This window comes from Botrytis sinoallii, assembly GCF_014898435.1.
Source record: "Botrytis sinoallii strain Bc 23 chromosome Unknown BSIN_006, whole genome shotgun sequence".
NCBI classification, from domain to species: domain Eukaryota; kingdom Fungi; phylum Ascomycota; class Leotiomycetes; order Helotiales; family Sclerotiniaceae; genus Botrytis; species Botrytis sinoallii.
In genome coordinates this window covers 2,041,227-2,063,491 of record NW_024066033.1, presented here as the reverse complement: position 1 = coordinate 2,063,491, position 22,265 = coordinate 2,041,227, and the positions used below count along the sequence as shown (strand labels likewise).

Sequence of the window (22,265 nt, the reverse complement as noted above, 5' to 3'; positions counted from 1 at the left end):
TGTAGGAATAAGATGATGGAGTAATCCCTTCCTACACTTTAATATGTGATGGAGAAGGAACTTGAGGAAGAAGAATCAGGGAAGATTGATGTAAGAAGGTCGATGAGCCTCATTCCAGGTCTTTATGTACTGGACATATCTCCCAATTTTCATTCACATTTTTCACTCTTGGTACCGATAAGTTTACGGCCACTCTTTCTTTCTCGTCTTTCTTTAATCCGTCTCATTCGTTTTACTTTTTGTCACTTTACGTACTTGGCATTCTTGAATGACGTGCGTGTTTGTTGTTCTTTTTTGCCGTTGGAACTTCGTTGGATTGTGAGAGTGCATTCTGATACACATTCTTTACTTATATCACACACTCCACGTCTCGGAGAAACTATCATTAAAACTTATTCCGAATTATCGAATTCGATTACACTACACTACGTCATAAACATCACCCGAAATGTCTTCTTCAACTCCCTCCTACGATCTCACCTCAAACCCTCCTTTCACACCAAAAAACAGAACACCAGTTCGTTCCTCCTCAACTTCATCTACAACCTCCTCACCATCACCCTCATCTCACAACTTCCGATTCACGCCTAAGCCACTCGTATTGATGCGTTCTTTCTCTGCATCCTCCACATCCTCGACGCAATCCCGCACTTCTCAGCCCTCATCACCATTCCTCGAACCGCCTTCACGATATGAATCGAGACATCCGAGTGAACTCATCTATAGACGAATGCCAGATAGTCCTAAACCTCATTACTTCTATGAGAGACCCGGGTTTTTCATCCCGAAGAGATCAGCGCCTAAAGCGCCGGGTGAGCCAAGGTCAAAGGTGGTTTTTATTGGAGGGATAGATGGGGACGAAGTGGATGATGATGAATGAGTTGAACATTTATGGGTTGTATCTTATCAAAATTTCATATGGGGTATCAAACAGTATTGGAAATGATACGATGAGGAGATGATGACGGGACAGGTTCATTCGATTCGAGGAAAGCTGAATACTGAAACAGCGATTTTCCTTTCTACAAGGTCCATCAAGACACACGAGTCTATGGTTTCCGGATAGAGACCTGAATCTTTCATTCTTGTTCGGGTTCAATTGGTGGTGCATACTATGTCGGGGATGGGATAAAATACAGGCATTGGGGCGCTATCATTCGTTTATACCCGGGTTTATCATTCTTTTACCACATATATCTATCTGACATTCGTTGAATATGCATAGACATATTCCATTTTATACTAGTACCCAACACTCGTTTATTAGGGGTACATTTTAGAGATATCTTTAAATAAATAAATCATTCATTCATTCATTTCTCAGATGTACGAGCTTCTTTTAGTTTCCTGTTAAAAGTGGCCAAGAATCGTGACATAGAGGGGAATTCTATGAGTAAACATATGATTGATGAAATTAGTATTTTGGTATCTAATACTATGTCAATTAACATGGCCTCTTCTAACCCAGTGATATCTTTTTCATCATCATTGTATCATATTCCTATACCATATCTAACACTTAATATACATTTCCCAACTTCCCCACCCTATCTCTTCCGACTATAACTATCCAACCTCTCCCTCACCACCCTAAAACCTGCCCGCGAATTCTGAAGTTCCTCTTCACGCCACACATTATTCGTCTTACAACTAGACCTTGGGGGCGGTTCTCTCAACTGAATCTATAAATCTCTCTTCAACCTATACATCTCATCATCTCTACTCCTCCCCTTCTTAACCATCACATCCCTCTGCACCAGTATAGAAATACCCTCTCTCATCTTATCATCTTCCAAATTCGTCGTCGAGTATCCCCGATCCTGCATTTCTATATCTTCACTCCCTGCTTCCATATCGCTTCCCTCAATACTTCTCCTGCGGGACCGATCTGCCGATCCGAGATCTTCGCTCATACGCGTGTACAATCCTGATATGCGACCAGTTTTAGAAGCGAGCCGAGAAGAGGGAAGGATGATTTTTGCAGAGGTGGTGTTGTTAGAGCCGGATTTGACCGTGGCGGTAAAGCTGTATGAAGGGGGGATGGAACGTCTATCTGGGAAGCGAGAATCTTTGTTGGAGAAGAAACGTCGGAAGAGGGGTTGGAGGAGAGCGAGATTGCCGCAGGTTATGCCGATGGCTTCTTCGATGTAAGTCCAGACTCCTCCTTCGACTTGGGGGACTGGGTGTGTGTTAGTGGTTTGTTTTAAGTGGTTCTATGTGGGAAATAGCTTCACGAGATGAGTGAACAACTTATCTAATGGTCGTTGATCACGTTCTTGGAGGATTGTATACAGTAAATGGAGCTTACAAGTAAGTTCCTCGGTATTAATAGCAAAGAGGGCGACAAGACGAATAATGCTAGTTATGATAACACTAGAAAAAGTTCAACAATGTCAGCATGATATACTCACTTCCTTACATCACAGTGCATGATGAAGAAACTTACAAAACACCAACGGCAAAGATACCCATAAGCGCAATCTTCCTTCTCAGATTCATCTGCAACTTTCAAATCATAGGTATTGGCATACAGAGAATCACACAATCCCCGAGAAAACTCAAAAAACCATTCGTAAAAGATACAGTTCTTAACGCATTTGGGATGCAATGGCCTTGTTGGTCTTTGTTCAAAAAAAAAAAAGACACGGGAGTGCATTCAAAATCGATGCTCCCAAAGCTGCAATCGTCCATAATAGCGTATAGATCCAGATAGCCCAAGCAAATTTTCTGGATTTTGTTGTAGGAAATAAGCGGATGTAGAGTAGGATCAGGAAAGTCTTGAGGCAGAAAAGACAGAATGATTGAAGTCTTTGAATCATCCATATTGACTTTTAAAGTAATTAGCTGCTGGCTGGATGGTATGAATACCAGACTACGAACAGAACTTGGACGTTTCTGATCGTCTACAGAAACGTTCGCTTGATGCTCTCCCAGCCCTACACTCAATCCTATTGATCGTTTAGTACATGATGATATCATGATCTTAGCAAGATAAACTTCCCTCAACTTCAAACAAGATAGAACACTACATACCATATAAATCATAGATAGGAGTGCCCAGACTAAACAGTAACGCAACACCCATAAACCAATCTTCGTATTGTGTTCTGGCAACGGTATAAAGTTTTGCAAAGATCCTCAACACGAAAGAGGCAATAGATAAAACGAGAAGAAAGGTTGTTAAAACCAGTAAAAGTGACCTCTTGCCTTGTACCCCCAAGGTCATCGAGATGCGTGTGTACTCATTGTACAAAATTTCGGTGTGTAGTTCAAAGAGTATAAAGCGAGTTTGATGTAGTGTAGTCAATGGAGCGCATGAAACAAGAGTATACGCTAGATTGATTTTCAAAACCTGTCTCGTAGACAGAAACCAATGTAGTTTAACCAATGGGAGTAGAATATCAGTTAAGGATCATGATTCGATGGTTGATTCGACGTTGAAAGTCTTGTATACTGTAGAGCATCTATGTATCGGAATGTAGACGATGCTGTTCCATGATCTACTTGTACAGTTCTGTGAAATAGTCTGCTGCATCACACATGAGATATATACGTGGGAACAAACGGGAATGCATGTCCTTCCTGATTCGATACAATGAAGATTAATCCAGCCGAGATGGGCAGCTTTTACGAGTGCGATACCCTAGAGCTTGAGTATAAAGTGATAGGACTATTACTCCTTTGGTTCATTCCCCTTCATCTCGATCTCGGGAGCGAAGTTATTGGTGCATATCATAGGAATGTATTAAGCTCTTCACAAAACGCACTCTAGATCCGGTAGAGATTGGTCTTTGAATCCCGATTCCCACAATCTTCCGAGCCATTTGCGGAAATGGGAAATTCATGGATATGGGGAATGTGTAGCGAGGTTCCCAAGACCATGTTTCTTCCTTGTATGGGATAGATCCCCTGAATGTTATATCAGGGTAATAATGATAAGGCCAAGAGAATAGAAAAGATCAGCACCCTTTTGGCATAGAATCACTTGTGACAGGTTTATCAGACTCCGGCGTGTGGCTTGAAGTCAAGTTGTCGTAATCCCCCCGGTATTTCTGTGATTGCAGGGAAGGTTAACTGCAAGCAGTATGTTTTGCGATGTGTTCTCCAGTTCAATATGTGCCCTCAGGTGTAGCGGGTTGTGGAATCAAAACATCGACATTTGTGTCAACTTGATATGAAGTCTACCTGTGTATCCGAATTTTCGATAATATATTCCATACTAAATAATAGCGTCGCACTACCCCAATATACGGGGATTGAGTTTTCTTTTGTCAAAATAAGCTTCGTGGCTTGTCCATGTAAGCCTGAAGTTTAAAAAATTCATTGGGGCATTGAGCGCATTTATTAGGGTTTCAAGCTCCAAACTTCAACAAAATTACAGGGACTATAGGCTCGGCAACGGTAATGTTCCGGCGCGGCGTCAGCTTCTCCAGATAAATATATAAATGATTCTCTCGCCAGGTGGCTAATGTGACATTTCTGATTTCAAAGTCACTTCCTTATTGACACCCATTTTCTTGCCGCGATGTTTTCTTCCCCTATATATCCAGCATGAAGCTCACCGGCAATATGCATCTCCAATATAATCCCATCTCTGTTCATCTCCATGATTACATCCACACGATATAGTACACGGGGGAAGTATCTGGTTTTGGAAGACCCCATTGTCGATGATTGGAAGGTGTAGATTCAGGTCCACTGCTCGATTCCCTTCAAAATCCCTTCAAAACCTCAACGGTGATCCCAATTTCATCTAGTCAAGACAGGTCTTCTATACTTGCTCGATATCCATTGATTTTATCAGCTGTTGCAGATATGGATACTCCTCAACAAGCCAAAGAAAGCTACACAGTATCATCTGATGTAAAAATAAACTCAGACAAGGAAGATGATGGAAGTCAACTCGGCCCTGCCATGAAGAAGAATCATGATGGAGTCGTACTTATTCCTCATCCAAGTGATGATCCAAGAGACCCATTAGTATCTCTTTTTCGTCAATAACTTCAACGTTTCGGTACCAAAAAGTCGAAAACATTGAATACTGATAACAATCATAGAATTGGCCTATGCAAAAGAATGAAAAATTCTCGCCGTCAGTAGTTTTGCAACGTTTGCTGGTCAGCTTCAAGTTGAGCCACAGGCCGAACTCTACAACAAGACTACAACTCAGATCGCTTATCAAGTAAGACATCATTACACTTTTCCCTTGAAAAAGATACAAGCTAAACAATGACCTAGAATTTCGCTGGTTCGGTAGGTATGGCCGCAGGAGGATTCTTTTTCTTCCCATTATCGTATGTCATCGGACGTAGCTCTGCTATCTTTTGGTCATTGATCGGTGCCATATTAAGTAATGTATGGGCAGCACTTATGACATACGAGAGTCAATACAATGCATTCATCGTCTCTCTATTCTTTGGTGCACTCTTCGGTACCATTACTGGAGTATTAGGTCACGAATCTTGGTTGATTCATTTTTCCTACACCAAAGAGAAAGAGCCTGTTTTTCATTGGTGTTTTGATTTTGGGACAGTGGCAGGACCAATATCATCGGCTCTCATTTCTGCAAAGTCGGAATGGATGAATGCGTATCGATGGACGGCAGGATTAGTTGATTTGGCTGTCATTTTGGTATTTCTATTTCTACATGAAACCTCTTGGGATAGAACGCCTGGAGCTGTTAATCCTGATCCACCATCGTCTTTTATTGCAAACAGGATTGCAACATTTCTTCCTGGTACCAAAGTTACATCAAGGACATCTTTCTCGCAGACTGTAATTTCATAACACATGCATGTGGTATCTATCAACTCATTGACAATGCTAACTCCGAAATAGCTCAAAATCGCAAAATTTCCATTTCTTATTGCCATCTCCCCAGTTTGTCTAGTCTTCAGTATCTTCACATTAACCAACTTTGGCTTCTACGTCGCCATGAAATCGCTTTCTCCAACATTCCTTCAAAAGCCAGTTGCAGCAGGCGGATATAATTTCACAACCCGGCAAAATGCTGAATGTGAGCAGTCTGTCCCTCTCAATCCCCATCTCAAAATAATTAACACACACACCAGCCTCCTTCACTCACTAGATCAGTATTTTCTTCGTCCTCTTCAACCGCCAATACCTCTCCGATCGACTTCCCCTCTCCATCGCCAAAAAATACAACAACGGTGTCTGGGTCCCCGAATACCGTTTCCACGCTCTCTGGTTCCCAGATATCCTCAACCCCATTAGACTCAGTCTCTTTGGCGCTGGTCTCCTCTATAATCTCCACTAGGTAGGTTGTTCGCGCTCTCGCTACCGTCCTCGTTACTTTCGGCTCCTTGTGTATTACACCCATCACTGTAAACTGCATCAATGAATGTTTTATCGATAATCTGGCAGAAGCGTCTATTGCTGTTAATTTTTACCGGGTGGGATTCGGTCTTAGTGTTGCGTTTTATATTAACCCTTGCGTGGTGGATGTTAATGTAGGGTGGACGTATGGGATGATGGCGTTTAGAGGTCGCGGGTCTGCTGTATATTGCGTTGTTGGTTTGGAAGGGACATAGGATTAACTAGATGAGTTTTAGTGGGCTGGGGGGAAGCGAGGAGGGAGAAAATGGTGTTGAGGAGAAGAGGACGGGGTTTAGGGTCATGTTTATTTGATGAAAGAATCAATGGAGAATGTGGACAGATTATAACCCGTAAAATCTCTACATGGAAGACTCATCGAAGTTCGATCGCTTGATCTTTTCTTGATTAATCCATACATGTCATGTATTCAAGACCTTCCACTTCCAATCTCCATATACCAGATAAGAAGATGGAATTGACGTCACGCAACGTAACAACAGCTCCTCTCAAACAATACAAAACCCTCACTCCAAATTACATCCCTAGATCTAACCCACAACCTTACCCGGGTAGTCTCAACATCACACTCATCTAGTAACCCTCTAAGCTTCTCACTTTCCCACATCTACCTACCTAGGTAGTGTTCATACCGATATACAAAAATTCGTAAGATCGCTTTTCAAACCATATGGCCAATTTATAGTTCACGAAATATCACAAAATACCACAAATCATCCCTCTCTTCCAAACTCTCGCTACAACCATCCTCCTCTCACAAAACATAAAACAATTTATCCATCCCCATCCCTATCCCCATCCCCATCCTCATCCTCAACTCCCCAACCAAAACCATAAAAACATAAATCCCCCTCCCTCGAGAACCAACCCCAGAGCCCATAACAATACATTTCACCCCTTCCTCGTTTTCTTCCCCTCCTTCCCTTCCCTTCCCTGCACCAAAACCAACAAATAAACTCACCATATCCACTCAGACAACTCAGACCACACAACCAATTCAATAAATAAATAAATAAACAAACCATCAACCATCAACCATCAACCATCAACCATCAACCATCAACCCATCAACCCATCACTCAAAACAATTATATCATCCTACCAACTCAGCAAATAACCATACTATCACTCATCATTCTCTTCGTAGAGATGTAAGATGTAGATGGAAGATGTGTCTTACCTAAAATCCCAACTCGAAATCTCAACTTGAAATCATCACTTGATGATTGATTGATGTATATTGAGGATGAGGAAGGATAAGGATACTAATGAGAAAAATGCTTTTCTTATATGGAATAGAGGGAAGATAGCTAGTTATGAGGTGCGGTTTAGAATAGACAGGGATATAGATACGGGATAGGAATATGGGATGGGAAGAGGGGGGAAGATTTGGTATGGGAGATGGGTTGGGTGGGCGAGGAAATTGAATATTGTCAGTAGGTATGGGGGTTGATTAGATGATATTCTCACATGAGAAATGTAAAGGAGGAAGAGCTATGTATGTATGTATGTGGATTATCGCGTTGATTCCCGAGGTCATTATCCTATCCTATCCTATCCTATCCTATTTCATTTCATTTCGTCCTCATTCAAAGATACATAATAACATATCTTACTTATTTATCCAGACCAAGCTTATCATTTTCTCATTCCTTCCAATCCAATCCCAACCTCTCATCCGATTCCATCCATCCAATTCATTCATTCAGTCATTCATTCCCCAAAAGTAAAACATTAAATCGGCCGTAACTCCCTCTCCAACCTATCCTTCCCATTCCATTCCATCCCATCCCATCAAAACACATCCACTTCCTCCCCTCCCTTAAACATACGTCCTCCTATGACTCCCACTCCTTCTACTCCTATGACTTCCACTTCTCCGATGTCCATGTCTGGTCACATGAGTCTCCCTCACATAAACCTTCTCATCTCTCCTCCCCGCCCTCTCATGACCCTTCCCCACCATACAAGCCAGCAAACTCGTGATAAAAAAGAAGATGCAATTCATGATTCCAAACGCAAAGCACGCTTTGAGCATCGCACACGTCTTATCAACCTTCACACTCACCCCATTAATATTCGCATTTCCAAACGCCCCGAAATTGATATAGTACCCGGGGGTCGTCGCCAGATGCGCACAATCGGAATTGGTGATGAAGCGCAGCTCGTAGACGCCGGCGATAAAGGCCCCCACGAAACAGAGATCGATGAAGGAGACGAAGAGCGCGTTGGAGCGCGTGCGGTGGTACGTGAAGAGGGTGGCGATGGCCCACGCGCACGCGAGCACCGAGACGATGAAGAGCACCAGGATGTAGTTGGGCGTCAGCGCGTTGTTGGATGCGTAGATGTTGACGAAGAAGGCGAGCATGCCTAGGGTTGGGATCTACGGGGTGAAAAGTGTTAGTATTAGTGAAATGGTGAGGATTTGGGAATTCATCGTGAGGAATCGCATGCATACCAGAGTTATGATCTCGCAAAAGCGCCAAAAGGCGAAGAACATTCCGAAAAGCATTGTGAGGAGTTTATTATCCTTTTCAGATTTTGTGCGGGGAGTGAGAAAAGTATGTTATTATTGATGCGACAGCGAAGAGCAAATCTTTGCGATTGTTTTTGATTTTATGATTGCGATTATGATTGTGGTTGTGATATAGTTATGGTGAAATATAACTTGCAGCTGAAGTCGGCTTATCTGATGCGACAACGACGATGATGATGCTGCTGCTGCTAAAGCCGAGTCGCAAACGTACGAATAAAATTCGCTTCCACACAACGATGTGCTTGCTTCACTTCAGGAAGCAACGAGAAATAAAATCTCACTGAATCAAAGCAGTGAATATCTAGATACGTGATAAATAGAAAGAAAGAAGAAGAAGAAAAAAGTTCGTCGACAAGATGCGAAGCTAGGTCCTCTTATTGAATCACAATCCCACCCATAGACACAGAGTGAATGAATTGAGGTTGGGATGGATTTGCCCTGCTTTTGGGTATGATGCAGCCTTGTTTCTCGACCTAGCTAGCTCGTCGTTTGGGAAGGGAATGGGGGTGTGGTTGGTGGGTATGGGATCTTGGATTGGGGATAGGATGTGGATGGTGGGTTTTGCTTGCTTGGTTGCTTGCTTTCTTGCCTCGAACTGGCTTGTCTGATTCCTTCGAGACGAAGAGTTACAAGGGTGGAAAACAAGAATGTGGAGAGCAGGATGGGATGGGTGGATGGATATGCGATGCGCTGGGTAAATGCTGACGACTAAAGTGACAAGGCTCGCTTTGGGAAAAGTTTCTTTGCTTTTCTTTTCTGGTGAGTGGATGGATGATGGGTCGGGTGTAACGGTAAGGGTAACGGTGTGTGAAATAGCTACGGAGTATATGTGAGGTTTTATATGACGTCGGTGAAGATCTGGTTGATTGAGATTCTTATCGATAGGTAGGTAGTAAAATCTTGCTTGTTTGCTTGAATTGCGTAGTGATTGAGATTATCTCGTCTCGTCTGGTCTCGTCTGGCCTCGTCTCCTTTTCCTACTATATACACTTTGATATATTCTACTCGTATGGTATCTACAGACAGTCTACAATGCACAAAATCTACAGGTCAAAACATCAAATAAAGAGATGGCTGGATTAGAATGGGAATCTAATCCTAGATACTAGGTAGATAGTATTTTATATAATTAGATTACCTACGGTCCACGGAGCATACCTAGGTACCTACATTTACAAGCTGCATCCCGTTTTATATCACACCTTTCCTACCAACTGACAGTCTTACCCCCCCCCAAAATTCAATTTCGTTGCGATCCAAAAAATGGCGGGGTTGGGTTTAGTGTGTCGAAATAAAAGAAGTGGCAGGTTATTGGCGCCCAAAGATCCTGGACTAGGTCATCACTCCTAGGTCAATGCAGGGTGACAACATCTGTTTTTAATATCCGATGAACTCGAAACAAAATCCAGATGTCAATGAAAAGAGAGAGAGAGAAAGAAAAAAAGAGAAGAAAAAAAGGCACCGAGATTATCATCTTGGAAGGAGGAGATCTTGGTAAGTGGGTAGTTGGGATAATCTGGTACAGTATTACATTTGGATCTAGGATCAATTGGATGTAGAGTCCAAAGTTTCATTCTATTTTTTTGCCAACTCAACAACATGATTCGATTATTCTCGACTTTTCCAGGTACCGATGTACCGACAGGTACTGTGGTGGGGAATATCATATGTACCTATTCGTTGTACCTGTTCGCCGAGTTGATGAAACTTATTACTTCATCGGCGGTGAATCGTCAAGAGCTTCCATAATCTTGCTGTTGACTCCATTCTTCGCCGAGTTTCTTCTCCTGATGTTTCAATTACCCAAAAAGTACATTTGGAGGGCTTAGTACATGCTGCAAGTCAGGCCCGTACCGCTAGATCAATTCTTAGGTCCAGAACTAGTCAAATTTGTGACGACAGCTCCAGTATTTCGCACGAGTCATGTTTGAATTGAGAAAAAAGGGTATCAACTTTTTTGTCCAGTCTTCTGCCAATTTCTGTTGGATTTGGCCGCTTCAAAATCGCATCTAGAAAGCAATTGTTCAACTCCGCGAAGCGTCTTCACCAACCGTGTATCCTCTTGCTACACCACTTCTTCCTTCTTCAACAACCGCAGCAACTTCTCTTTCTTTGCCTTCATCAATAGCCTCTTTATCGTAATCACTACCCAAACCTGTCCAGGTTCTCTTCTCTCTCAGATATTCTGCACCAGGACTAACCTCTCCATTGACGGTCACCATTTCCATCTTTGCTCTCTTGACCAGTTTATTTGATGCGTTAGCTTGTGGCCCGTTTTCCAACGCTTTCTTAGGCTCTGAAGAATGCGTCTGAGAAGAGTGCATAGGTCGAGAATGCGAGACATATCGGCCAGTTCGAAGATCAAATTCGGGAGGCATCGATTCTTCCTCGGAGTCGTCTGCATCCTCGGCTGGATTTGCTGTTTCGGAATCCTGATTATTTGATTCAGTCGATTCCGCTGACGAAGTAGGAACAGCGGTAGCTTGCAAATTCAAAGCATTGAAGTCTGCAACCCAATCACCACCCCAGACTCGCTCATCATCACTCTGTAAAGCCAATGCCAATTCGAAGGGTGTAATAACTGGTTTGAATAATGCTTCCCCTTCTACCAAACTACTCTCCCAACATCCTACCACTACCCATCCATCTATCTCACTGAAATTCGCCAACTTCGCAGCATTGACCTTCCCGACTACAAACGTGTAAGATTTCTTCCCTTTTGATCTTATAAGTGATGCCAGGGAGTTCACCGTAGGTAAATAATTTGTTACACTAAGGGTATTTATCAGGATACCAAAGACTGAAGATGAAGACTGTGATGTCAGTAAGGCATATCTCCGCATGAGTGCTCTTGCTGTATTCGTTTTCGTAGTTTCGTTTCCGGTCGTAGAATCTATAGAATAAATATGCATCTCCTTGACCCTACTCGACAACGTAAGTAGTAACGCAGATGGTGGCTCGCTAACGTGGAATAAACTATAATCCTTCATATCTACCCCTTCATCTAACTTTCGGTTCGGTATTGTGGCACTGGGATTGTGTGTGATTTCCGGCGCAAGTACATTTTCAAAGCCTCTATCTCGTAATTGGGCGACTAGAGGTGAAATGTGCGAGTGGTATGTAATATCAGCCATAATGACAACTTTGTCGGACTTCTCCTTGTATGTATTCTCGAAAGCTTGAATGACCGATTCGAGGTTTAGTGGGCGAGATGTGAAGACGTAAATTACAGGTAATCGTGCGGTAGGAGATAGACAAGCGCGGCCATAATGAACGACGACTTGCGCATCGACGTGCTCGGCGGCAATTTCATCAACACAACAGGATCCATAAGATGTATCTGCCAATATGTATAATTTATGTCGAATACTTGATGTCGCGATGTTCGCAGATGGGTTGCTGAAGTCTGTTTCTAGGCTCGAGCCTTCATCCTTTGAGATTTCGCTCGAACTAGGTTCCGTAGGTAATTTTCGAAGTCTACTCTCTAATTCCTGGAAAACTCTCGGTGCATCTGATAACATTCCATCCGAAAACTGTAGAGCTATTTTCTTCCAGCCTCCTTCTCGAATCTCATTCACCGTCCGCGAAATCTCGTAAACATCGTATAACTCTTCGTCTGAAAGCTTAGGGAGGTCATCTTTTTTTATCAAAGGTGTGGGATCTTCGAATATATGTACTTCTGGAGTCGATAGAACTGGGGCGGTGGTTAGTTGTTCCATCATTTTATTTCGTATGTCAAAGAAAATTCACATGGCGGGGTTGAAATTATATTGCCGTTTTCGCCGCGGGGAAGGGCGGTGAGTGTGGCAATATATTTTACTACCTAATGAATCCACTCCACTCTCTTTCTCATTCCATCTGTTCTTCGCTATCAACGCTGATAAATCTCAACACTTTTCTACAAATTTTCATTTTCTATCTCCATTCTCTCGTTGGACCTAGATGTCGGATTTATTTACAATGTCAAGTGACATTGGTCTAAAACTCAAGTCAATAATTATGATCTAGAGCTTCTCTATTGACGGCAAAGCTAGTCTTGCAAGTGCTGGCAATAAAATATCAATACCCAACCATAAGCATTCTTGAAACATCGATACTGATCATGGCATCGAAATGAGTTCCGAGTCTATTGAGTGGTTTTGATACTGCTTTTGGCCTGCTGCTATGGCGATCAACCATTCCAGATGTACCACGCATCCTCAAAAGAGATTGTCTGCGAGCCAGTGCTGGCATTATCCAATTAGTCCACTGCGTGGCAAGGCTGTCGATGAGTGTTACCCGGATGATTTGTAGTGAAGGCGCTTTTGAGCCTTATTGATGATTCATGCGCGGGAACTTGGGTAATCCCACACTTGGGGGCAGTAAAAAGCCTTTCTCATGCAAGGTAATTCTGTTCAGCCTCCGTTCACGCGCGAATGGTAGAGGATTTATGAAAAATGATTCGAATATTTATTCTATATCTTATCCCCATCCCCAATGAGCTCATTGATCACTCTTCTGGTCAACGAAAGAATTCATCCCTCCAATTATTCGGTCATCATTCCTTAGTTTTGACATCTTTGTGCTCATGGATTATTCAAAAACACTCTCAGCCGGAGATCTTACAGCATCATCAGTATCTGCCTATGCCATCGATAAATTTAAGACTCTTGAATCTCACTGCTTCATACCAGAACCCCCAAATCATCACCCACACTATAGTAGAAAAGTTATTAGCGATGCAGATCGGCCAACTCTAAAACCAATCATTCATCGTCTGTACATCATTGATAATTTGACATTTCTCAAAGTCAAGGAGGCGCTCAATTTGGAGTTCGGATACAATATCACGTAAGTTTGATTGGAAGTCGACTTGGTTCCCGTTGATTAAAATTGAAACTACGATCTGACGAAAACAGGAAACGGCAATTTACTCGAAAAGTCGAAAGCTGGGGCTTTAAAAAGAATTTTGGGAAAAATGAAAGAGATGAGATTGTGAAGAGCGAAAAGATTCCTCAACGGTTTATACACGACACACGAATTAACCAAAAAAGGGTTGAGCGCTTGCAGAAAAGAAATGCCGCGCGCATGGGTCTTGGAGTTGAAAGCGAAGATAATGAGAGATCTCTCGTACAGGACCAGGACTTTTCTCCAGAAACGAACGCAATCAACCAAGCTTCATTGGACCCTGAACCCTGCTATACCATGACCGGGGATCAAAACACGGCACTTGAAGACCACGACATGACTATAGAAGAGATCCCCAGATCAGAGTTTCGTCATGACATAGTCACACAAAACACCGAAGATGAATGGCCTTTCAGTCAATCTGCTGAAGATGATTCCGGAATTTCATGGTTGGCTGAATTTTTTGTGCAGCTTGAGATTGCAGAAATCATCGCATCTACAAGTTTTGAGACCGAGAAGGAAAAGCAGTGGGATGTCGAAGAAGCACGATTCATATCTGGGACGGATTTGAAAGCACTTTCCAACCCATACGATAAAACTTTAGTATGGGGTGGGTCTTTCCTGGCTCAAAGGAATAACCACTACCCACATCACCTTTCTGCTAGGAGTACCTCGCTACAAACCGACAATTCAGGAATATATCAATGTCGCTGGAGTCCTCTGTTCGAGATTGACATCTTCCCACCATTTAGAAACTCCAACGATCGCATTCAGAACAATTTTCTTCATTCACTTGCATCGTTCAAAAGGATGTTAGTAGATTTAGAGTCGAAATTGTCGAAATTGGAAAGAGTACTACCAGCGAATTCTCCAGCAATCATTTCGACCCTGGAGTACTTGATTTTTGTCTACCACCGACTTCCTTGGAAGAGAAAAGTTGCAATGACATGCAGAAAGCTCTTGTGTGCAAGACAAAAGGAACGATTCCCTAATACGTACAAGATTGTAGAATCATGTCTTTGGATTGTCGATTCCTGCATTGCTTTGGGGGCATTGATGATTGGGAGAGATCTGCATCTCATTTTGCACCCAAAGATAGAAGAGGCTGTGGATTCTCAACATCCACTACATATTCATTCATCTTATTTGATGGCCAAGATCTTACATCGAATTAACCAGGATCGCGAAGCTGAAAATATAATCCGTCCTTTGATGCAGACAGTTCTAGCTACATTAGGGCACAACCACTTATTAACCATTAAAGTCATGAATCTATTGTCTTTGATCTTGAAAAGAAAGCATTATCTGATCGAGGCCAATAGGCTTTCTAGATACAGTCTTCAAGTGTCCATTCAATCAGGCTTGGGTGTAGCTTGGTTCGAAAGCGCAAGCACACTCATCTTTGTATTAGAAGCCCAGGACCTTTACAACGAGAGTATCAATCTGTCTCATCACATATCCAAATTATCAGCCGAAGCCTTTCTTGGTGAAAAGCTTACATGCCATATTCATCACATAATAATGGCCAGAGCCCTCTTGCAACAAAATGAAGCTTCAAAGGCAGTTAATATGCTCAAGGGTATCCAAAATTCCCCTTACGCAAATGAATCGAATGAAATGTTCATAGAGGTAGAGTTTAAAGGCGTCCTGGGAAACGCTCTTTGGAAACAGGGAAGTAATTGGGAAGCTATAGTTTGCTTCAAAGAATCTCTCAAATCAATTGTCAAAATGTTCGGATGGGATCATTCAATTGTTTTTTTACATTGCAAGATAATTGTAAATCACTTGGTAAGAGTTGAGGCCCCAGCTTATTGCATACTAGCCGAAAATACATTAAAAACTTTCATTTCTTTAATTTTTGAATTATATATTATTTCAATAAATATAAAAATTGAATTATTGAAATTGATATATATTATAATTAATTACTGAAATTATTCAAAAAATGAATGAATTATTTTTAGTATTTTTTTTGGATATAGTTATAGGTTTTCAAAGTTAGAATTTTCAAAAAATTTCAAAAAAATCGATTTTTTTGTATGGGAAAAGTGTTATATGTATCGTAGGTCATGAGCTAGTATATGAGTATATAGTATATAAGTGTTATATGGATATATATATAGTAGTAAGCTATCAGGAAACAATCCCTGATACTGTGCCTTTTGGACAGATTGCGTGTGTGGCGTAGTGGTAAAGCTTACAACTCCTATTGTGTCCGCTTACGTAACAATAAGAGGGAATAGACTAATATTAGTCTATTATGGGAAGCTGGCTCGTATTAACAACTAAATAGCTATGAAACACGTGATTTTCATGAAACAGTATATGATATTCTTATTTTCTTTTTTTCTATATTCGAGGGGGAAAGGCCTTATTTTATGCTTTTTCCTACTAATCTAGCTTTCCACTTTCGTTTATTGTCACGATATACAAGTGATCGCGTCCGATCGGGCTAGTGCGGCACTAAGCTCGAAGCCGATCGCATATATAGCTCGTAGCACGCTCTCTTTAGTTCTGTAGCTTTTAATTCTAAGGTTGATCTCTAAACGCTCGTTGAGTTCGTCACATTTATCTCTTGTAGATCTCTTCCTAATCCGGCCATTCCATCAAATAAAGCTTTTCTTTCTTATTCATTATTCGATTTCGCTAGTACTATGTCGATCTTACTACGAATGGATTGAAAGAACTAATAAAGAGCTAATAAAGAATTGATTTTCAGGCCGTTCTGGGCTAAGAGCTCTCTTAAACGACGATCATGTGATTTGATCATGTGATCCTGTGATTCGCTCCTAGTATACTATATGAATATAGAACTATATATATATATATTATTTTTTATATAAAAACAATAATATGTAATAAATTTTGAAAATTTCTAACTTTGAAAACCTATAATTATATCAAAAAAAATATTAAAAATAATTTGTTCATTTTTTAAGATTTCAAATATAGTAATTTTTTATATAAAAGATTTTCAAATTAACTTTCAAATTATTAAATAAATTATAAAAGAAATAAGTTTATATAGGAAAACGATTTTTTTGTAGGGATTTTGTTACGAAAAAGGGTAGTGTGCGATAAGCCGGGGCCTCAACTCTTATATCTTTTACAATATGATGAAGCTTTGAGGTTTTTTGAAAGGTTTCTGGAGAAATGTAGGGGGTTTGTCAAACAGGGCTCACCCATTGCAGGATGGATCGAGGAAACCGAAGATAGAATGTACAGAATGCGAGGAGGGGTTGAAGATGACGATAATAGCATTTCTGAGGATTATTATAAGGAGAACGAAGCATGTTCTGAAGACGCTGGGATGAAAGATCATGGTATTCATGAGGAAGAGGACGATGACAAGGCTCAATTTGAAGGTCGCGGGCCAAGGTTGGATGATATATTCAATACGGAACGAGACATCTCTAAGGACATAACCTTTGAGGAGCTAGGTCTTGATGAGGATTTCTCATTATAATTTGATAATGGAATAGGGGCTTGAATGGATTTCCTCATCAACACTAGATTAAATTTATGCTATGAAATGGACATCAAGTCAGCATTTGCGGCACCAACAAGCTAGAATATAGACAGAGCGCAGGATCTTTCCTGCCCCAGGTGAATCAATGTACACTGTTGAATTACTCATTGACTTCCGTATAACTTCCCAGTCAAAACACCCAAATATTTGCTATTTGTGTGGTTGGTTGACATCAAGTCGTGCTATGGAAATAATGAACACATTATGAATAACCAATATTGTCTCTGTATAAAAATAACTTGTGCGTTTGGCTTTGGAGGTAGGATTTCGGATAGTTTACGGTTTAAGTATGGCTAGATTTATCTTTTCCGCTTTCGGACTGTTGATAGATAGGTAGGTTATAGGGATGACTATATTGTTACAGAAAGATTCGACATTCTGTACCAATTCGAGATCTGAATGGAACAATTACAATTCCCTCATCTCACTCAAGAAGTGAGAATTTCTTGTCATTATTGATATTCCTGCAAAGCATCCGTATGGCGCTTTCCTGTAATTCCTAGAAAATAATGCATCTCACGACAATCTTGCACATCACACCACTTCCAAGAACTTTATGTTTATAGATTGCATTCATATAAATACATTTCGTATCTATGCGTCATTATCCATGACCTTTCCTTCCTCCCCCCCTTCATAGAATTTCCATTCATCAAGCATTCCCGAGCAACATACCCTCCCAACCCTAGCCAAGATTAAAGAAATAGACGCCAAATCTCTCCATATACAAGGTCCAGATTTCAAAGTTGCAGATATCTCTCATTTTTTGCACCAGGAAAAAGATTGAAGTTGATGAATATAAACAGGAAAGTTCCCCAGGAAAAGAAAGAAAATCTGGGAAAACAGAAGGACAATAAAGAAGAAAGAAGAATAAATCCACCATGACACCCCCAAAGCAACCAACCATTGAATTTTGGGTATCCATAGAATGATCTACCGAATCTGATCAGAACGCATTGAACCAGATCGGAATAGAAGAAGAAAAGAGTAAGAAACAAGAAGAAAAAATGTAAGAAGAGAAATTGGTGTTCCAGTGTGGTACATTCCTCAAGCCTGCTCGTCGAAATCTCTAATATGTTTAGCGTGCATCCCTTGTTGACCAGAAAGTTGCGCATTTCTTCCTTTTTGATGGCTCTTGTAGTTCTCGACAGGACTACTATTTCCACTGCTACTCCAAATCGGGTCTTCTAACTTCTCAATTCCAGGCGCATAGCCGGTATTGCTTCGTTGTGGAAGACCGGTAGGATGAGAAGAAATGACGGGAGAGGCAACTGGGGTAGAAGAGGCGCTTTTATGGATTCTTAATCCCATGATTTCTCCCTCACTGCCCGAGGGTACGAAACAAGAAGGATTTTGATGGGTGGGTGTTTTGGCACGGGATTGTTGATTTGACGAACCATTGCGGCTTGAACCTGGATAGTTGCGTGTAGATCCATAGGAAGAAGAGGGAGTTTGTGGAAGAGGTGATTTGGGAGGGAGAGATGGTGGGTAGTTGTTGGGTGTGGAATAGTATTTGTCGGATGATCTTGAGGAATATTGTGGATCGATGACTTGTTTTGGAGGAGCGGGGAAGAGTGAAACGGTCTTCGGTGTTGGTGATTGTCTGGATTTTGGAGATATATCTCGTGTGCGGATGCTCAGGTTTTCTGCTCGTTGAATGGTCTGATAACTTGCTTTGCTCTCGGCAACAGATACAGCGGTTGAGGTACGAGCGGTATCCATGTCATTGGCAGTTTCTGCTTCAGAAAATGTGGTTGTTCTAGCCATACTCTCGTAGCTAGAGACGGAAGATAAAGATCTGCCTGTGGCAGTCGGCTCGAGTCTCTCAGGTACAGAATCAAGCCCATTGTTTTCGAAATTTGATTGCTTTCGCCATGCCGAAGATACGGTCCAGCAATGACTTCGACTGTGCTCAGCTTGCTGTCTGAGTGATTGATCTTCAATCCATGCAGGTTGTTGCTCTATTCTACCGGACAAGAAGTATTCCACTCCGTCAGAATAATCTAATCCTGGCGTATCAACAACAAGTGTTGATAAAGTTTGCAAAATGAAATAAACAAGAACCCAGCGAGCTCTGCGAGCGCTTCTCGGATCATATTCGCCGATTCTGTCTGTTTTCTCCCATTGCATATACGCTTCCACCATTTCGTTACCCTCGTACTCGTCTCCAAGAAGGAAAATATTTGTTGCCTCGGTATATGCTAGAGCTGATTTTCTAGCTTCCAATTGTGTAATTCTGCCTAGGGTAGGTGGACACGATTGTGGCAGCTGAGCATAAGGATGTGGAATGGAAGGAATGTTGTGATGACTGTCGAATCGTTCGATCAGACCGACGAAATCACAGTCGTGGCTATTAGGACGAAATTCTGGAGAACCAAGACGGACGATGTTAGACCTGCGACTGTTCATTTTGGATGAACCATTCCAGACAACTTTTCGATCAACTAGATAATCATAAAGGGCATAGAAATCGGCGGCGAGAGTTCTGACGATAAGTCTTGTAAGCCACCCATCCACGCTCCTAGAATCCGGTGGCATAGGAGGCCATGTCCCGAACATATCTGAGTAATGGTCACGAAAGAATCCCTGAAGTCTGACAAAAGCTTCACGAGAGCTTACGCCATGATGACCCAAAGCTTCTGGCCAGTAAGACCCATAGTCAAACCTAGCCAACAAATCTTCACAGTAAGCTACCTGACTTAAAGTTTCGACGCTGGCCTTGTCAAGCATCAACTTTGTAGCTGGTGAAACGTTCTTCCAGCTGGGTAACGAGGCAACTTGGTTGTACATCCCTGCACAGTGTACAAATGCCTCGTGCCATCCTTGTTGCCAGTGTATTTTCTTGTGTTCACTCCAGATCAACGTACTGCAAGCCAACTCCGGATCATCGCGAAGATCGTCCCATCCCATTGCTTTGGTGTAATTGACAGGAATATGTGATAGATTCTGGTTTCTAGGCATGATTGCCAAGAAGCGCTCATATACATCGGTGATTGCTTGATGTAAGGTGTATCCAACAATTCCTTTGTTGGAACATACCGCAAAGACGTTTCTCCAGGAAAGCTTATACCTTAGTAAATCCTGCTTTGAAACGTTTCCAGCAGATGGTAACACAAATCTATACGAGATTTGGGAGGAGTCGAAACTTTTGCTAGATTCGGATCCAGGAGGAGTCGGTTGTCGAGGTCGTGGGGGACCATTTCGGTAAGATTCAGGGATGCTCATATTGTCCATATCGTCTGTCAAACCGTCGCGAAGTAGTGAATCTACCAATGGTGATCCTATTGTTTCAATCAAATGAGATCCCAGTCTGAAAGCCGGTTGCAGCATCTCATTGTCTTCTGCTTCATTGGCGTAAAATACCAGAGCATCTCCTTTTGGGTCCCAAAGATCTGGGTCTCTGACATCAAGTTTATCCCATAATACAACTGGTTGTCCTTTTCGTCTCCACAACTTCATTTTTGGGGGCAATGGCGGAATGTCTCCCTTGAGAGCTCTTCCACGTTTGTAGGATGGCTGACTCTCATGGCTGGGGGCTCGTCGTAGAGGGCTGATAGGTCGTTGATTCTGATAGTGCATTCCTTCTGCTGCCAGCTCATGCTTTTCTTCTCCATTTGGTGTTGTGGGTGGGGTTTCATTTGGTGCTTCTTTGCCTTTCTTCTTTTTGAAGACGTTTGCGAAATTGTGACGAAAACTCTCGCTGCTCTTCTCCATCTTTGAACGAAAAGCTGATTTTTCGATTCCAGAGGTTTCAATGATCGGCATTTCAGGTCTTCTGATTCGAGCATATCCAGGATTATATTCGGGCTCGTATTGACCGCTGTTGAGTGATCTCGCTGAGGGCTCATCTGATCTCATAAAATCATGGTGATCTGAGAAATTTATTGAAGCGCCATTATCCATTCCATGAAAATCCGAGATTGATGGATCGGACTTGAAGGAGGGGGTACGCTCTTTTCCTTTGAATGTGTCATCTTTATTCAGGTAGTCGTATCCTGCTTTGTTGTTCTTGTCCACCTTTACCTTCCTAACATAGGCTGACCTTCCCGACATGATGACTGTTGGTCTGTAGAAAGAGCTGTATACTGTTCAACAGGTGGATAGTGAGAGTTGGATTTGGAGTTTGAGAAGTGTAAGAGTTTCGAGGGGAAAATTGAAGTAGTCGGTATTGGTATGTGAATCATCCAGAGGGTCTGAAAGCAGAGACTGCAAAAGGAATAAGCTCCGCAAAAAAGAATTGAGTGTAGTGAATAAGAGGTAAAGGGATTTTCAGATGAAGTCGGATTGCTATTCACAAAGAGAGGATTGAGCAATATTTTTTCGGTCTACAGAATTTGTAGATAGGAAGAACTTGCGCAAGACCACAAGACCGAAGTGAAAAGGAATTATTGAGTCAGAAGAGCAAGTTGATATTGTTTTTCGATTAATTATTGTTGCGTGGGTGTTGTGCTCTCCGGACATATGGTTGTTCCGAAAAAGGAGGTTATTCGGATGAAAACTAGACTTCACTGTCGCCATTCACTCCAGACAAGGGCGACCAAAACACACACCCAAGGAACTTCCCAAGTGAAGACACTCAGCTACCATACCAAGATCTAAATATATGTGTGTTGAAGAACGGCTGGTATAATTAGGGTTAGACGACTTTTCCACACTCTGAAGATGTTGTGATGCTCAAAGAACTAAAAGATAATGATACAGAACGAGAAGAAACGAAACAAGTGAAGTCAATGTTGAAACTTTTCCAACTGGAAGATGGTGGGGAAGGGAGGTAAGTTGTACTGGGGAATGACACAAGGATTAGGATGATGATTGCTCTTAGTCTATTGCTTTTTTCTTTCAAGGCTGACAATGTACTACCAGGAGAGGGCTTTCTTTTCCCCATGCAATGTGTGAGATTTGACATGAATGATATGCTCTTGCATATGAACTGGGGGTCAAGATACATCTGTTGCACTC

At 41.8% G+C, this 22,265-nt stretch overlaps 8 protein-coding genes across 8 annotated transcripts; 3 read left to right on the top strand and 5 right to left on the bottom strand.

The window, feature by feature from the left end:
• Positions 1-448: 448 nt before the first annotated feature.
• EAF02_004366 (uncharacterized protein) lies at positions 449-880 on the top strand (the record flags this gene model as incomplete). The annotated part of the gene is made up of 1 exon (XM_038900414.1): positions 449-880. The coding sequence occupies one exon, from the start codon at positions 449-451 to the stop codon at positions 878-880; it is 432 nt and encodes a 143-aa protein (XP_038760121.1).
• An 802-nt stretch (positions 881-1,682) lies between these two features.
• Positions 1,683-2,499, bottom strand: EAF02_004365 (uncharacterized protein; the record flags this gene model as incomplete). Its single annotated transcript, XM_038900413.1, has 3 exons — positions 1,683-2,179; positions 2,309-2,373; positions 2,447-2,499. The coding sequence occupies 3 exons, from the start codon at positions 2,497-2,499 to the stop codon at positions 1,683-1,685; spliced, it is 615 nt and encodes a 204-aa protein (XP_038760120.1).
• A 9-nt stretch (positions 2,500-2,508) lies between these two features.
• Positions 2,509-3,226, bottom strand: EAF02_004364 (uncharacterized protein; the record flags this gene model as incomplete). Its single annotated transcript, XM_038900412.1, has 2 exons — positions 2,509-2,948; positions 3,034-3,226. 2 exons carry the CDS (start codon positions 3,224-3,226, stop codon positions 2,509-2,511), a joined length of 633 nt encoding a protein of 210 aa, XP_038760119.1.
• Positions 3,227-4,815: 1,589 nt separating this feature from the next.
• Positions 4,816-6,088, top strand: EAF02_004363 (uncharacterized protein; the record flags this gene model as incomplete). Its single annotated transcript, XM_038900411.1, has 5 exons — positions 4,816-4,980; positions 5,123-5,182; positions 5,239-5,775; positions 5,839-6,016; positions 6,072-6,088. The coding sequence occupies 5 exons, from the start codon at positions 4,816-4,818 to the stop codon at positions 6,086-6,088; spliced, it is 957 nt and encodes a 318-aa protein (XP_038760118.1).
• Positions 6,089-7,851: 1,763 nt separating this feature from the next.
• EAF02_004362 (uncharacterized protein) lies at positions 7,852-9,825 on the bottom strand. Its single transcript, XM_038900410.1, has 2 exons — positions 8,813-9,825; positions 7,852-8,737 (listed from the first exon to the last, which is right to left on the bottom strand). Exons 1-2 carry the CDS (start codon positions 8,864-8,866, stop codon positions 8,177-8,179), a joined length of 615 nt encoding a protein of 204 aa, XP_038760117.1. The 5' UTR covers positions 8,867-9,825; the 3' UTR covers positions 7,852-8,176.
• A 1,089-nt stretch (positions 9,826-10,914) lies between these two features.
• EAF02_004361 (uncharacterized protein) lies at positions 10,915-12,612 on the bottom strand (the record flags this gene model as incomplete). The annotated part of the gene is made up of 1 exon (XM_038900409.1): positions 10,915-12,612. One exon carries the CDS (start codon positions 12,610-12,612, stop codon positions 10,915-10,917), a length of 1,698 nt encoding a protein of 565 aa, XP_038760116.1.
• Positions 12,613-13,457: 845 nt separating this feature from the next.
• On the top strand, positions 13,458-17,243 carry EAF02_004360 (uncharacterized protein; the record flags this gene model as incomplete). Its single annotated transcript, XM_038900408.1, has 3 exons — positions 13,458-13,720; positions 13,789-15,565; positions 16,953-17,243. 3 exons carry the CDS (start codon positions 13,458-13,460, stop codon positions 17,241-17,243), a joined length of 2,331 nt encoding a protein of 776 aa, XP_038760115.1.
• Positions 17,244-18,353: 1,110 nt separating this feature from the next.
• EAF02_004359 (uncharacterized protein) lies at positions 18,354-21,359 on the bottom strand (the record flags this gene model as incomplete). Its single annotated transcript, XM_038900407.1, has 1 exon — positions 18,354-21,359. The coding sequence occupies one exon, from the start codon at positions 21,357-21,359 to the stop codon at positions 18,354-18,356; it is 3,006 nt and encodes a 1,001-aa protein (XP_038760114.1).
• Positions 21,360-22,265: the final 906 nt, after the last annotated feature.

Coding starts and splice junctions, on each gene's coding strand:
- EAF02_004362 (XM_038900410.1), bottom strand. CDS start 8,866: ATGCTTTTCGGAATGTTCTTCGCCTTTTGGCGCTTTTGCGAGATCATA. Junction 8,738..8,812: donor TTTGCGAGATCATAACTCTG/GTATGCATGCGA, acceptor TTCACCCCGTAG/ATCCCAACCCTAGGCATGCT.